This window comes from Fusarium sambucinum, chromosome II, assembly GCF_050947815.1.
Source record: "Fusarium sambucinum isolate potato_lamoka chromosome II, whole genome shotgun sequence".
In the NCBI taxonomy this organism is placed as follows: Eukaryota; Fungi; Ascomycota; class Sordariomycetes; order Hypocreales; family Nectriaceae; genus Fusarium; species Fusarium sambucinum.
In genome coordinates, this window is record NC_139293.1 from 3,640,380 (window position 1) to 3,654,809 (window position 14,430).

Consider the following 14,430-nt stretch of genomic DNA (forward strand, 5'->3'; position numbering starts at 1 on the left):
AGCTAGGTGGAACACACACACTGAACATGTCCGCCAGATGACCTGTATGTCACTTTTCAATTGACCGATTGATGCGAGTATTAACATCTGGCATGACATGATATACCAACCAACAGAGGTGAACTAGGCCACCGCGCACAGCCAAAATTCCCTTAGGTCATACGGTATACAAGGTCATTGCGAGATTCGTGGGATTGAGGCGTCGTCGGCATCTTCATCATCTGCATCTCTAGATGAACCCGCACATAAATATTCTTACTGGACGAGCCATCGTCAAGTTGCTCCCACTCTCTTTCTGCCTGGCTCCTATAAGCGTGACTTCGTCGTATAGCTAGCGCGGAATTCGCAGCAATGACAGCTCTGCTTTCACCCGCAAAAGGTGTGCTATGAGATGGAGCGCTGCCCTTCGAGCTGTCGAAATAGAAGTGGTTGCTGACGAGCTTGCGAAGCGATGGTAGTGAACCGGCCACAATTCCGATGCCCGACTCGACGACTGACCATATGGCAATGTTTGTGACATTATCTATCCACTCTCAGATTCAATTTCAGCAGATGATAGTTGGCATATACTCACAAAGGTAATTCGTTGGTACAGTGTAGTATCTCACATAAGGAAATCGAATTATAGTGCAAAGTGAAGCCCTTATGAAGGTCAGAAATCGGCCATAATCATCATAGCATCAAGACTTACAAAGCGGCCAGTCCAAGTATGATGCTAACCGAAACTTTCGTCGCCTTCTTCATGTTGGACTTGTATAGCATAAAAATTGGTAGCAGGGCGCAAATCCAATCGGTGATAACTGCACTGGCAGATACAACATAGCCGACAAGAATTGTCTTGGAAGGGCATGAAGCTATATATGCCTCAGACATGCCGGTAGATAAGAGGCTGCAGACGATGAATAACGTAAGCGTAGCTGCTCCGGTCGATATCACGGTGAAGACAAGAGTCCCCAGGCGATGATACAATGGGATCTGGCTATGGCGATTCGGAGAAGAGTAAAACAGATGGAGGGTTTTAGGGGAATTAATGAAAAGCTGTAGACGACCCGTCCGATCCATAACCACTAAATCAAAGATTAGTTGTTCAAAGGAAGAAATAGAAGATCTTGTCAGGAGCAAATTAGAGGCGACACAATTAGTAAGACAGTTGAAGTGTTATTGAATCGTTCAACTAGGATAATATTCATGTCAGCCTCTTCGGCCATGGGCTTGTCGCGTTAAAATTCCATGATCCTACATAAATCGTGGTTTTACATACCAGCCCTATCAGGCTAAGGGGCTTATTAGCTTCGCACGAGCTAGCACAGTCATATCGATGCCGTCATGACCTCCTCACCTCCTAAAACGCAAGGTCAATAGTTTTCCTGTCTTTGCATTATCCCCGTCTTATTAAAATCGCAACGGAGACATAATGGCACAATCACAACAAGATGCCGTTGCGGAACAATTATGCGATACCAATCGACCCCTTCGGCCGATTTTGACATCTCTCAATGGTGATAATAGCTGGTTGATGTCGTTCCCGAGACCAAAAGCAGAACAGGTTGCAACTAGGAAGGCATTCTATCATGTTGCTTTCGAGCCTTGGCTCAGAGGGCCTGCAGATGTTATCAGCCCATGGCTGGTTCACATCAAGATAGCCAATGATCCCGAGATTCCAACTTTCGAAAGCCTAGAAAATGCGATTCGGGAGATTGAACAGGCTGCTGCTGTACGCTTGCCATCTATGGAAGAGGGACACGACGCTCAACAATGTACAGCAAACCCTTTGGATGCTATCCTGCTTGGTTTCTATTATTCCGACCATTTGCACCCACCGACTCTAAAATTGTTTCCTCCAGATATTCCTGTCATTGCAACACGTCCAGGAGCTGAAATTATCGATACTTGGAACCACTTCAAAACAGTTCGAGTGATCAGCGATTTGGACCCCTCAGCAACATCATGGCAGACCCCAGACCTCCATCCAGGAGAGCCATTACCCAAATGGCTCACACCGATATTCTTACCTGGAAGTAGCATTCTGAACTTTGTCTTCACTATCATCTGGACACATACTGTTGATGGCCGAGAAGTCCACGAGGCCATCTTGGACTCTCCTCACGGCATCCACCTGGAGGAAGAGATACTCAACACATTCCTCAACTCGGAGCCCAAGACGAGGAAGTTGGCCATGCTCCATGGCCTTAAGGAAAGTCACACCGGTGGTAGAAAGACTACATTCGGAGCACAAGGCGGACTCGGACTTTATCGAAAGGTTGGGGGCGTTGACCATTGGGTGGTTAGCCACTCTGCTGAGATGTCATATAGTGGGTTGATCATGAGGGTTCTGTGGACAGTTGACACCCATAGGTCGATTGAGTGGGCACTTGAGGAGGAAAGAAAGGATGATCCTGAGTCTGTCAAATTTAAAAGACCCAATGTGATGACGGTGTCTAATGGTGGGTCGAAAGTGTTGACGTGTTGATGAGACAGTCGTTCGAGAGTAGGAAGAGTGAAAACTCCGGGGGCAGTGCTGCTTTCATGATTTCCCTTTCATATCACTCTGTCTCATGAGGTAGCTGGCTCATGCTTCATATGATTTCCAATGGCACATGCAAAACCTTCTTCTTTCTCGTCGCAACATAGAGAATACTTTCTAGCCTCGTGCATATCGTGAATTCATGTCAAGACTGTGTGGCTATTACTAGAATGGCCCTGGCTCACTATCATGGGGTCAGATGGACACTATAAATTAGTGCCGCTGCTGCTGTGCCGATTGTATCCACATAGAAACATCAAACTTTAAATAAAACGACCAAAGATCTCTCTCTTATTTCTTTGTCAGCTTTTCGAGCCTACACATCAACAAGATGTGTGTTTGTTCGGGTCATCGGCAAGGAAGATGGTTGACAATGAGATACCACGGGGCTGAATATTCATGCCTTGCTAAATTTAGCTGGTGAGGCTACCATTGTGGCCCGGCGCATCCGGACACGTCACGACAAGTGGATGTTTAGGTATGCAACAATGCAGCTTCCAAACGATACCTATGCCAAAGGTACATATCCTTTATACAATCTTTGCACAATACCTAGGTGCACAAGTTCTCGGGCAACGTTGTTCCTCAAATGGCATAACACAGTCCAATCGAGGCAGTGCTACAGGAAGCGCTGTGTTGTATTCGCAACGACGATGATGCTCCTCTTCTGATCCCTCACAAAACAGCATTTATTAACCATTCTTTAATCGACGGTTCGATTACAGCACATCATATTATGTTTGGGTAGTGTCTTAGATATGTTCTGGCAAGATACGAGCTGTACAGTGGCATGACGCTAGCGCTGACGACAGAGCTCGTATCGTTGGGCGATCTGAGTTGATCTGGTTTTGGGGCTTTCGAAAGGAGTCCGAAGTTCAATACAGCCCCATGGGTGACGTATTGTGTATGGCCTCATGCTGTTACGTTACTGAGCATAATCACTGGCAGTGGAAGCATTGATGCGGGAAGAATTGTATATATAGTCGCTAATGATCCTCTACTTGTTCACCACTATTTGACCAACAATCACAACATTCTGAATATAACGGAACATAGGATTTAATCTTCACTTAACAAACCACCATCATAAAAATGCATTTCGCTGTTGCTTTCACTACCCTTGCAGCCCTGGCCATGGGAGTCGCTGCCGACCCTCATTCCAAGCCTCCGCCAAACGCTAATGTCATTGCCGCTCGCATATGGGGCGACAGCGACTGTGGCGCCAAGAACAATGACCACAACCTCGGGGAATTGACTCTCCGCGGCAGCGACGACGGCAAATGTAGCAAGTTCTCCGATGAGATCAAGTCTGTTAAGCAGTACGACCACGATTATAACTGCAAATGTGAGTAGATGGGACTATTCTATAATCACGATGAAGCTAACTCTCCATAGTGGTTCTCTATCATGACAAAAACTGCAAGCGTGGAAAGAAGAACATTAACGACGGTCAATGCCGTGAAACATTGAGGCACTTTGGCAGCTACAAGGTGGAATGCAAGTGAGGGTATTACGAGCGTCATTTCTTACGATGAAATGAGCAATGCATAGGTTGGAACACAATGTGATTTGCAGTTAAACGCCGAGGATACACCATCGAATTAATAATTATCACTAAACTTCTCTAATGTCTAGGCTTATGCCGGGTCCTATCGAGGGGTATGTCTATTGCTGCACTTCGGTCACTTAAGCGGAGACACCCTGGGTACCCTGGCTGAGGTAGCCGGTGAGGCTACCAACAACGCCAGAGACGGGCTTGATGACGGGGCCGAGGGGAGTACCGGAAAGGGTGCTCAGAACGTTGTTGAGAATCTCGAGAACACCGGGAACGATGTCACCGACAAGGTCGGTGACAAGGGTGAGGAGAGTGCCAACGAGACGGAAGAGGAGTTGGAGGACGCTGCCGAGGATGTTGTCGATACCGAGGACGTTCAGGATGTCCTTAGCGACACTGACGAGCTCGTGAACAAGCTTGATGACAAGGCCGAGGATGACCTTGACGTCAGGGACGTTGACATCGATGCTGACAACATTCTTGAGCTGGTCGACAACGGTGGTGAGGAGGTCGTTGATGATGGCAACGTTCTGGTGGACGTGGGTGATGGCAGCAGCCTTGCTAAGAGTGCCGGTCTTGACCTTGGAGATGGTCGCCTCTGTGAATGTGTTAGTCGTCTAAGTCTTTGAATCATGTTGCCATAGGACACATACTGATGGTGGAAACCTGAACGGTAACCTCGTCGACGGCGACGGTAAGAACCTTGACAACGCCGCCGGTGTTGGTGACCTTGGTGGAGGTGATCTTCTTGGTGACGGTCTTGCTGACAGTGGAGGTGACAACCTCGGGGACGGCAGCAGGGACGGCGGGAACAGCGGGAACCTGTCGAGCGTGGACTACAGCACCGGCACCGGCGGCCTTGGCCTGGACCTGGACGGCAGGAGCAGCCATGGCGGAAGAGGCCAGAGCGACGAAAGAGAAGAGGCTGAACTTCATCGTGAAGGTATTGAAGATTAAACAAGTAAAAGAGTGACTTGGTGAGTTGTGTATTAGATTAATGAGAGACTGGATTAAAGCGAGAGTTGGATGACCGATGAGTGAGTGAGTATTGTACAAAGTGAGACAAGTTCCCAGCCTTATATATCTTCTGGATGTATTCCCAATACCACCCCAATCCACCCTCAAAAGGAGGTCTGCGGATGATTATGCGCAATAGCCGAAAATTAGATCTTCGCACGCTAATACAATGAAGTCATTCACAAGGAGAGACTGGACAAAAAGACGAGAAGGGTTATGTGGGTATGTAGAACAATTCGTTGAATGGAAACATTGAACAAATGAAACGCGCTCCAACTGCCGGAAGACGATCACAATTAAACAAATGCACTGAAATCCACCAGAGGTCCGTAAAGGCTGATTGGATTTAGGTCAGTGCGGAACATGTTAGCTACTAAACCCCATGCCACTACAAGGTACCATTGGTTGGGACCCGGGATACTGGGCTAGTTGAGTCAGGGTACTGTGAATGACTTCTTTTTGCTCAGACTTTTAAATCTTTTGTTCTGTCTTTTGGTTGGCGCTTCTGAATAATAACTGTACTAATTCACGTTGAGGTCAGACTCTCATTAATACTAAAGTATACTAACAGAACTCTGGCAATCAAATTGTTTATGCTGACACTTTAATGAGAGCTCAAGATAACAAAACTTGCTAGGAGGGATTCTAGTAGCATTGATGCAACGGTGCCCCACTATCATCCTGTCTTCCCAGTGACACCGTCTTTTAGAGGGCACATTTCAGCGCCCATGACGATGAAGATCGCTGTCAATAGACGTCAGACAAGACAAAGATCGTCAGGTACAGAAAGGTCAAGATGACCAAGTTACAGATTCGATCTTCCTACAAGACTCCTGCATTTCCCCTTGAGAAACAATGTACCCCCTGTCTGGAAACATGGAATGGATCCAATTTCAAACCTGGGCTCGCCAAAGTAATAGTACCAACTCCAGTTCTTTGTCACTTCTCAAAGGAGACACGAGTTGAAGAATATGACATGTCGATACGGACTGGCGGGTACGACATGACCTCCGACAAACGGGATGAAAACCTGATCTCTTCCCAGCAAAAATTGTATCGAAATTGTCGGTTGTTCGAATGTAATCTTGGAAGTGCGGCGATGCCTTGATTGGCTGCAAGGAGGAACCATGATACCAAGCTGTCGGTGATGATTGACCTTTGAGATCGTCGTTGCTCCCTTTGGCCGAATGTCGTGACAATAATTTGGTCGAGTCAGTACCACTTGGTCTTGCCTGTACCTTGCTCGGATCTACCACAAAGTGGCAAAACAACTTCAGATTGTAGTGGAGTTTTGCTATACTGAAGCGTACGTCGCCTACGATGTCGACATTGCTATCTTGGATGAGCCAATTTGTGTCTGCAGATCCGGTGTCAACTTACATTTATGTACAAATGAAACCAACGATAGACAACTGCATCGCTTGGTGACTACATTCAGATAACCATGGAGACATATTGAAGCAATATCGAATATCTTGCAATTCATAGTTATGTACTCATATTGTAGAAATATTGTCATGGAAACTAAACTCATATCACATCCCATTCACCCATTACCTTTACATTCCATCGCGTATCATGGCATTAACAAGCTGCACATGTCGATTGGCGTTGGTCTCGCTCCACTCGTTGTCATAGTTGAGTCCATAAGGCCAAATATGTCCACCACCACAGTTGATAACCGCCGCATTGCCATCCCAAGACCTCAACAGCCTTGTCGCAGTGGCCCAATCGTTCGCCGCGCACTTGCGGTCAAAAGCAGCAGTCTGACCAATGCCGACGGTGTGTGAGATCTCGTGCAGAGCTGTGCGCTCGTTCATGTAAGATCGGTTGGCGCCGAAGCGAAGACTTCCGTTGTAGTTGGCGTCGGCAGTGGGAACACCTGTGTTATACGAGACGCGAATATTCTTTGTCGCGGTTCCCAGGCGGTTATAGCGGTCTGCGGCGAGACGCATGGCATTTTCAATGCGTCCATAAGCATCACGCTGATCGGCGGTTGGGTTGGCAGCTTTCTCAAGGGTCCAGGTGATGGCAGCGTCTGTAGTAGAAACGCAAGCCACCAAAGCAGTGAAGACAGTAGAGAATCGCATAGTGACCAGCTTGTTCGGTGGATGAGTAGTCTTGGAAATGTATGTAATCTTTTACGTCCAAACATTGATCTAAAGTTGGCGATTCGAGGTTCATATACCTATTTCCCAAGTAATATATATCATACAGCCCATATAGAAACACAATTATTTCCGCCTATCATGTCAACTTTGAACCACTTAGACGTTTCATCGGTCGGCTCATGGCCACATTCCTAAAACATCACGGAGTGTTTCCTTGTAGGGTAGCCGTTTAGACTTAAAAGTAATGCCTCCGATTGGTTACGATACCGTCTTTGCATAAAGTCCGACATCCCAATCGCCAATCCTTGCCACAGGGTCTTGCCATCTTTAAGCGATCGAATCCAAGTCTCTGCTACCATTGCATACATAAAAGAACTTGCCTTTTTTGGGTATAATACTTGATGGGATAATTCCTTGGCAATTGCTAAGCAATACACCGACAGTGATCATCGGTCTTCTTGAGCGATAAGAAAGAGCTGGGCTAGAAGAGCTAGTCACAACGGCAATAAGAATGACCTCGCAGAATCCGGGAATCAGATTACAACTTGATACAGCTATCTGGGCGAATTTCCTACCTATACGCGTGAAATAGCAACAACTTGTATTCCCGTATGCTCTTACGCACGCACTATATAGCAAATCCATTCTCAACGCACTCGTCCACCAATGTCTTCGCGCCCACGACTTGCTCAACCTTGTTGTCTGCGGCCAATTTAACAAGCTTCGATTTGTTAAGCTGCGACACTGCCCTAGGCCATCCATCATTCTCTAATCCGTGCGTAGGATCACTAGCAAATTTGAGATAAAGGTCCTGCATTCTTTCACTTACCATGCGTTCAAACTTGGTAAAAGGTCCTTCTTTCTCATATGTGCCAAATACCAAAGGCAATTCTGCCGTGTGGTATGCGCCCAACCATGGTAAAGGCGAAATGTTGGTGAAATTCCCCGCGTAGAGATATTGGTAGGTCGTAGCACCTGCCTCAGCCCTGAGACGGGTCTCTTTGAGGGTGGTACATTGTAAATTGAGTCCGAATCCATCAGAAAGGGGTTTGAGCTGGTCTGGAAGTACAGTCGCAGTTTCAAAACCGGGGAATTTGTATGGAACAACTGCAGCTCCCTCGTTTGTGTTGGTCCCAATCAGGACAGGAATGTCAGTTGGGTACTTGAATGAGTTTCTCGAGAGTCTTTCAGTGTAGTTGGAAAAGACCGTGATATTGTCAGCGATTACAGAGATGCTCAACCCGTCATCGGCGGCCCCTCCTTGGCCAACCTCTGCTTGGAGATACTCCTTGAAATTGCGCTCGGGTACTTGCCGCATACACTCGAGTTCCTCCTTCGGAGACAATTTACCACAGCCTAGAGACTTTGCAGCAACGGAAAAGGCGGTATGATTCCTCGAGTCACCGACCACTCGTTCAATGGCCAACGCGTTGCCAGAGTCCGCGATGACCCCCTTGATGATAGGATCTTGGGCCCAGGCAAACAGGTATCCGTCAACCGCATAAGCTCCAGCGCTTTCGCCCCAGAGAGTGATACGGTCAGGGTCGCCTCCGAAGCGAGCGATATTATTGCGGACCCATTCGACGGCGAGACGCTGATCAAGCAGGCCAAGGTTGAGATTGTTGCCTTCGCGTGCCAGACCTCCAGCGTTGGGGAAACCTAGAAGGTTGAGGCGATATTGTGCCTGCACGACTATGTGCTTCTGGGTACGCTGCACCCAGTTCTGAGCAAGTTGGTAGGGAACGTTGGTGCCACCAACAGAATAACCCCCTCCGTGGATCCAAACGATGACAGGTAGAGCCTGGGACTTTTTATCGTCCTTGATCCGAATAGATTTTTCAGGAGCGAAGAGCGAGAGTTTAAGACAGTCTTCAGTCGTGTTTGCGTATTCTCCACGTTGGAAAGTGCCTGCTGTTATAGGCCCATCACCGATAGTTCCACGGAGTAAAGCAGGCATATATTGAATACATCCTGCTGGGAGCTTCGTTGCATGGATAATACCGCCTCCATGATTCCTCTTCGCTACTGGTGACGCAAATCTGAGATTTCCACTGGGTGTTTCTGCGTAGGGAATTTCAAGGAAGGGCGCGACATTTGGTTGATGTCTGTCAAAGTATGGTGCAAAGACTCCAGAGCTTGTCTTTATCGCTAGTGAGGTGGTGTCTGCGCCCTTGGCCGGTGGGCTCGCTTCTGATAACAATGGCAGTACTGTGAGAAGAAGGTAGTTCAGATACATTCTGATGAGTCCTTCGTTATTGATGTAGTCTTTGGAAGTTATGATCGAATGTAACAAATGTAAGGACAAGTACCATCTTCTTATATATACCGTTTCCGCGGCTTGTCCCGATCCTTTCACTGCGGATCAACCGCCGTGAATAAGATTAATAGTATGCAAATCATTAATCGAGTTTTAATTCCGTTATATCCATTCAAGCGCAAGCCATTTTGCTGTTGCTAGGCCTGACTCTGTCTTTACCGTGACAGTTCAAGCTTATGTCCGAGGTCATGATGTGGGAAACGTCAGAAACTCGAAACAGACAATCCAGTTACAAGACTGGAAAGCTAGTGAGTTTTCATGATTATAAATCATAGATTGGTAAGAATAACTGAACGCACAAAATGTTTCTGTTAAGTCCATGTTTTGTGCTTCGGACAATTCCTATTTTCCAAAGTCCGGGTGTATGTAAGCTGACCACACTTGGAGTAATTGAGCAGTCCCGAATACAGTGACATTTGAGAATCGCCTAAGAATAAAGAAACTGCCGTGATTGACGTTTAGGATTGTCGAGTCAAAATGTGTAAGACAAAGGTTGACGTTGGTTCAAGAACCGCGAAAATATTCTTCGGTCCTGCACCTCGAACATGGACATTCGTTTCTGCGCAGCCATTGTGGGAACGTTATCATTATCATGCGTTTGATTGGATGAGATGATATCTTCTAAGCGCAAAAAGAGACAGAAACCATCGTAACAACTCCTTGTATGCATTTTCTACTCAGACGACCGTCTCTCAGCTCGGTCCCAAATGTGCAGCCTCCTTTTGTTGTCCCTGTAATCCCGTGCCTGCCTACTGCCTCTTAAACTTCTTTTGAATCTCCTCCTCGGTGAAACGTCGCGTGGTTCGCTTCAACATGGCAGCTCGTTCATCCATGGTCAGCCCGATCTGCTCACCAATGGGCACCAGACGCTTGGCAAGCGTCTTGTAATCCTTCATCATTAGTCTAACAGTGATCATGAAGTAGTCGATATCGTGGAAGACCAAAGCGTGCTCCTCGGCATAGGTGTGCTTCGACTTTTGGAAGTGTACGGGATGATCGCGCCAGTGACGACGAGGGTTGAGATGGTGAGAAGTGTGGTAGCCGTCGTTATAGCATTGGCGGTTGCTCTGTGAATAGTCAGCATCGATCCTCGTATGAGATTGGCGAGTGGGTTAAAACGTACCATGACATCAATCACTGTAATGCTTGAACGGTAATCCGAGTCCGGCTCATGCTCATCCACAAAGGCGTGTTGACCCCAGTTACCCATCATCATGCCCAGTCTCATAAGACCCAATGGCATGAGAAATACACAAATTGTAGCGTTTCGGTTCAGACAAAACATGGTGACGAGGAAAGCATAGTTTGAAAGCTCCCAGAATGCGGCCTTGAATCCAGTCATGGTCTTTCCATTTCGGATAAAGTAGAGTGGAAGCTCAAACCAGACAAAAAAGAGGAACTTGCCGATGTAGTGCAGCAAGTGAAGAATACTGTCTCGCTGGTATCGGATCGTTGATGAAAGATCATTGGGTCCGTTGCCCTCGACGTGGTGATGCTTGACGTGGTGGTAAAAGTAAGAGTTCCAAGTATGACCCATGAGAGGATCAGTGATATAAGGGAACAAGTTGTCGAACAAAGCGAAACGCTTGTTGAGAACACCTCGCATGTGGATGTGCTGGTGCATCAACAGTGTGTAAGAGCCCATGTATGTGAACTGCATGATGAAGTGAAGAATTCCATGGATCCACGAGAAATTACGAAAGAGCTGGATAGCACTGGGTACCGATGTAGAGAAGTAGAGGAGAAGATGCGTAAGCATGATGACATCTGTATCGACGCGAACAATAGATTTCGCAATGCGGACATATGGCCGCAGGACCAGCTTCTCGAGGAAAAGCGGCAACTTGATCTGATCAAAGTCCCAAGTACTTGTTACACTCTCCTCAAAGTGGGCATCCTTGGGGTCATTCATGGATTGAAGATGGCGCAACAAATCCTCGTCGCGGGCTACTGCTTGTTAGTTGATGATACACTATTTTTTACGTCGCACATGAGATGAGACAGTATACTGACGCACCTTTGGGGGTTTTGCCATTGGCTACTCTTTGGCGTAGAGCTGGGGGTTGGTCATGTTGGTCTGAGATGTCGGCATTGGCCTTGGGTTTCTGGTACTCGTTGATGTCTTGGCGCAAGCCCTCGAGGATCAGCGCATCGGCTTTTGTGAGCTGCGGGTGGAAGACGAGATGTTCCGCCATGGTTCTCAATGTGTCCTTATCAACAGGATGGACAAGAGTTTTGCAAGCCCGAACGATGGAGAGAAGGGGGAAAAGAGGGGGTGGTAAGGTGGAGGGACACCTTGACGGACCGGAATACTATCAGCCAAATTCAGGGTCCAGGTACAACTGTAGATGTTGGATCAAGATGGAGTAGAGCAGAGCAGAGCAGAGGAGGACCCTGAGCGGAAATCGTGAGGAGCGACCGGGAAAAAAAAGACAGCTAACTTTACCCCTTAGTTTCCACTGGAGAAAAGTGCTTACAGGCCAATGAAACCTTTCCAACAGGCGAATCAGTGGGGGGGTGGCATGTTGTGTTGTCCACCGCTTTTAGCAATCTCGGAAATAAACACACAAAATGCTGTACACATTACCCGGTACCATGGACAGAGTGCAAGGCCAACAATTATTTACACTCGATGATTACCCTGTGAGTCTACGTAACGATTGCACTGACAGTGAATCTGACCAAAAGGCCTCGGACGACATCGTATGATTCATGCTTTACATCACAGCTACGCCAGGCTTGGACCAGCAAAAAGCAACGTAAGCAAATGTACAAAGACGTAGTGTAGAACATATTATGTGCTGTTGAAGCTGCGTCAACTCAATTATGTCGCAGCTGAATCTATAAAGTCGCGTCTTGGGCCATGATTGATCGCCTGTTGCAATTTGGCACATTCCCAGACTGCGAGTCATATTAACCTTGAGCTCGGACGCCTTTTTACTCAATTCCAGAACATATTCAGAGGGATAGCAATTGCCAGCATCATTTATTATGACATCACAACTCCTTGGTGGCGAGCCAAACATGTTCTACAGTTGTAGTTCTTCCGCGCCCGACATGCAAAGTGATGACGATCTTGTTTCAGGTAAATAAAAATTAATCATGATGGCGCAATTGATCGGAATTGAAGGAGAAAAGAAATGTGCAATGTTTGTTTCATTAATTCTATATCGTGGTGCTTCATGTCGTGTCGTAGGCCTGCCCCCTCTCTAGGTGTTTCCCATCAACAATGTCCCTAAAATTATATACAGAGAAGTGAAAATTCGTGACAAATACGTGCAAGCGACAGGTAAACTAGCAGCTGTACTCAATGTACAGGCCGTTCTTGCTGTTCTGCTCAAGGTAGACTTTTGTGTTTCCGTCGGGGTTTCGGAGAGCTGCCTTGAGGTAGATGGAGCTCTTGCAGTCGATTGCGCCGATGATGTGGCCTTGGGCAGGGAGATCGTCCCAGTTGGTAAAGTCGGCAGCACCGGCTGTCTCGTCGGCCGTGTCAAACTCCTTGGCCGTCTCGTATGTGACCGACTTGGTGTCGGGGAAGCCAGACAGCTGCTTGACCTCGGTCAAAGCATCGCCACCCTTGACGATAAAGATGCGCTCGGGTCGCTCACCCTGGGCCCAGCCGATGCTGCAGTCCTTGGCGTCTGCGGGGACGTCGTTGAAGACGAGAAGCTGTTCGACTTGAGAAGCGTTGTTGTAGGTCTCGACGTGGAAGCCAGACGTCTTCTTGGCGACGTTGGGAGCGCTGGGGAAGACGTTGTATAGAGCTGAGGGCTGGAGGCGGGCTTTTCCAGTCGAGGAGCACTCGCTGGCGCGGGGTAGGATAGTGGGTGCAGCGCTGGAGATGACCAAGAGGGAGGCCAGAGCAGCAAAGGTGTTTGTGAGGGAAGGCATTTTGATAGTAGAGTATTAGAAGTAATAAGGTTAAAGTGGCTAACAAGGTTGGATAAACTTGGAAGTAAGAGGCGGGCTACCAAGTATACATATTTATTCACAAAAGAGACCCCAGCCTGCCCAGCCTCTCCAAGATGATGATCAACTGTGCAGGCAGAGACTGTCAATCAGGTCGCCCAGTAAACCTTGCCAGACCGTGGGGATTCGTGCTGATCTGTGCTTCCTATTCGAATCTTGGCATCGCACAGCCCAAGGATCCAAAAGTTAAAAACAGCGAATCGTGTGTCTCTAAAAGTCAGTGGCTGATCTGCGCGTGCAGTTTGATGTTTATGCGTTCAGCAGCACGGCAGCAGTATTGAGAGACAACGCACACAGTGACCCAAAATAAGACCGTAAATAAACATTAATTGAGGCGGTCGGCTACTTAGGCTGCGTCATGCATGGCACGAAGGACTATTTGTCTGGGTCTGTTATTCTCGCTGTCAGCATAACACCATGGGCATAGCCTTGTACCACCACCTCACCGGTCCTCAATTTCTTGAGAGTTTTTGGTGGAGCTGAAAGTTTATTGCTGTCGGTGAAACATGGCAAAGACCTCGACACAAACGATGATGATGTACAGAGTACCTGGAAACAGGATCAATGCAGATCAGTGTTTGGATTGCCAGGGTCACCATGCGCAACACAAGGGGTAGAGCTGGCAGAGGAATGCTCACTCCGGCTAGCCAACGAGTAGTACCTTGGTGGATGGGTATCCATATACCAACATAGCGACGCACCCACCATCGAACTTCGCTACAGTGGTTGCCCAACAACCATCATCTTCCGTAGTATAGTGGTCAGTATGCAAGCTTGTCACGCTTGAGACCCGGGTTCAATTCCCGGCGGGAGAGTTCCAGCCACCTGTGAATACAGGTAATTCCTTTTTATCTTTATATCTTTTTGCATCACCATGTCTGAGGTGAGCTGAGATGCAATGAGTCGTAGGATTGAGTGTGGGTGAATAATGTTTTCT

The 14,430-nt window shown here is 47.5% G+C and overlaps 8 protein-coding genes across 8 annotated transcripts; 2 read left to right on the forward strand and 6 right to left on the reverse strand.

Moving 5' to 3' along the window:
• Positions 1 to 152: 152 nt before the first annotated feature.
• On the reverse strand, positions 153 to 873 carry FSST1_008075 (uncharacterized protein; the record flags this gene model as incomplete). Its single annotated transcript, XM_083223868.1, has 3 exons — positions 153 to 523; positions 575 to 642; positions 692 to 873. The coding sequence occupies 3 exons, from the start codon at positions 871 to 873 to the stop codon at positions 153 to 155; spliced, it is 621 nt and encodes a 206-aa protein (XP_083084036.1).
• A 541-nt stretch (positions 874 to 1,414) lies between these two features.
• Positions 1,415 to 2,470, forward strand: FSST1_008076 (uncharacterized protein; the record flags this gene model as incomplete). The annotated part of the gene is made up of 1 exon (XM_083224923.1): positions 1,415 to 2,470. The coding sequence occupies one exon, from the start codon at positions 1,415 to 1,417 to the stop codon at positions 2,468 to 2,470; it is 1,056 nt and encodes a 351-aa protein (XP_083084037.1).
• A 1,146-nt stretch (positions 2,471 to 3,616) lies between these two features.
• On the forward strand, positions 3,617 to 4,029 carry FSST1_008077 (uncharacterized protein; the record flags this gene model as incomplete). The annotated part of the gene is made up of 2 exons (XM_083224924.1): positions 3,617 to 3,869; positions 3,920 to 4,029. 2 exons carry the CDS (start codon positions 3,617 to 3,619, stop codon positions 4,027 to 4,029), a joined length of 363 nt encoding a protein of 120 aa, XP_083084038.1.
• A 181-nt stretch (positions 4,030 to 4,210) lies between these two features.
• Positions 4,211 to 5,015, reverse strand: FSST1_008078 (uncharacterized protein; the record flags this gene model as incomplete). Its single annotated transcript, XM_083224925.1, has 2 exons — positions 4,211 to 4,677; positions 4,733 to 5,015. The coding sequence occupies 2 exons, from the start codon at positions 5,013 to 5,015 to the stop codon at positions 4,211 to 4,213; spliced, it is 750 nt and encodes a 249-aa protein (XP_083084039.1).
• A 1,640-nt stretch (positions 5,016 to 6,655) lies between these two features.
• On the reverse strand, positions 6,656 to 7,186 carry FSST1_008079 (uncharacterized protein; the record flags this gene model as incomplete). The annotated part of the gene is made up of 1 exon (XM_083224926.1): positions 6,656 to 7,186. One exon carries the CDS (start codon positions 7,184 to 7,186, stop codon positions 6,656 to 6,658), a length of 531 nt encoding a protein of 176 aa, XP_083084040.1.
• A 649-nt stretch (positions 7,187 to 7,835) lies between these two features.
• On the reverse strand, positions 7,836 to 9,443 carry FSST1_008080 (Alpha/Beta hydrolase protein; the record flags this gene model as incomplete). The annotated part of the gene is made up of 1 exon (XM_083224927.1): positions 7,836 to 9,443. One exon carries the CDS (start codon positions 9,441 to 9,443, stop codon positions 7,836 to 7,838), a length of 1,608 nt encoding a protein of 535 aa, XP_083084041.1.
• Positions 9,444 to 10,273: 830 nt separating this feature from the next.
• Positions 10,274 to 11,719, reverse strand: FSST1_008081 (fatty acid desaturase; the record flags this gene model as incomplete). The annotated part of the gene is made up of 3 exons (XM_083224928.1): positions 10,274 to 10,591; positions 10,648 to 11,471; positions 11,542 to 11,719. The coding sequence occupies 3 exons, from the start codon at positions 11,717 to 11,719 to the stop codon at positions 10,274 to 10,276; spliced, it is 1,320 nt and encodes a 439-aa protein (XP_083084042.1).
• Positions 11,720 to 12,818: 1,099 nt separating this feature from the next.
• FSST1_008082 (uncharacterized protein) lies at positions 12,819 to 13,415 on the reverse strand (the record flags this gene model as incomplete). The annotated part of the gene is made up of 1 exon (XM_083224929.1): positions 12,819 to 13,415. One exon carries the CDS (start codon positions 13,413 to 13,415, stop codon positions 12,819 to 12,821), a length of 597 nt encoding a protein of 198 aa, XP_083084043.1.
• Between the last annotated feature and the right edge of the window lie 1,015 nt (positions 13,416 to 14,430).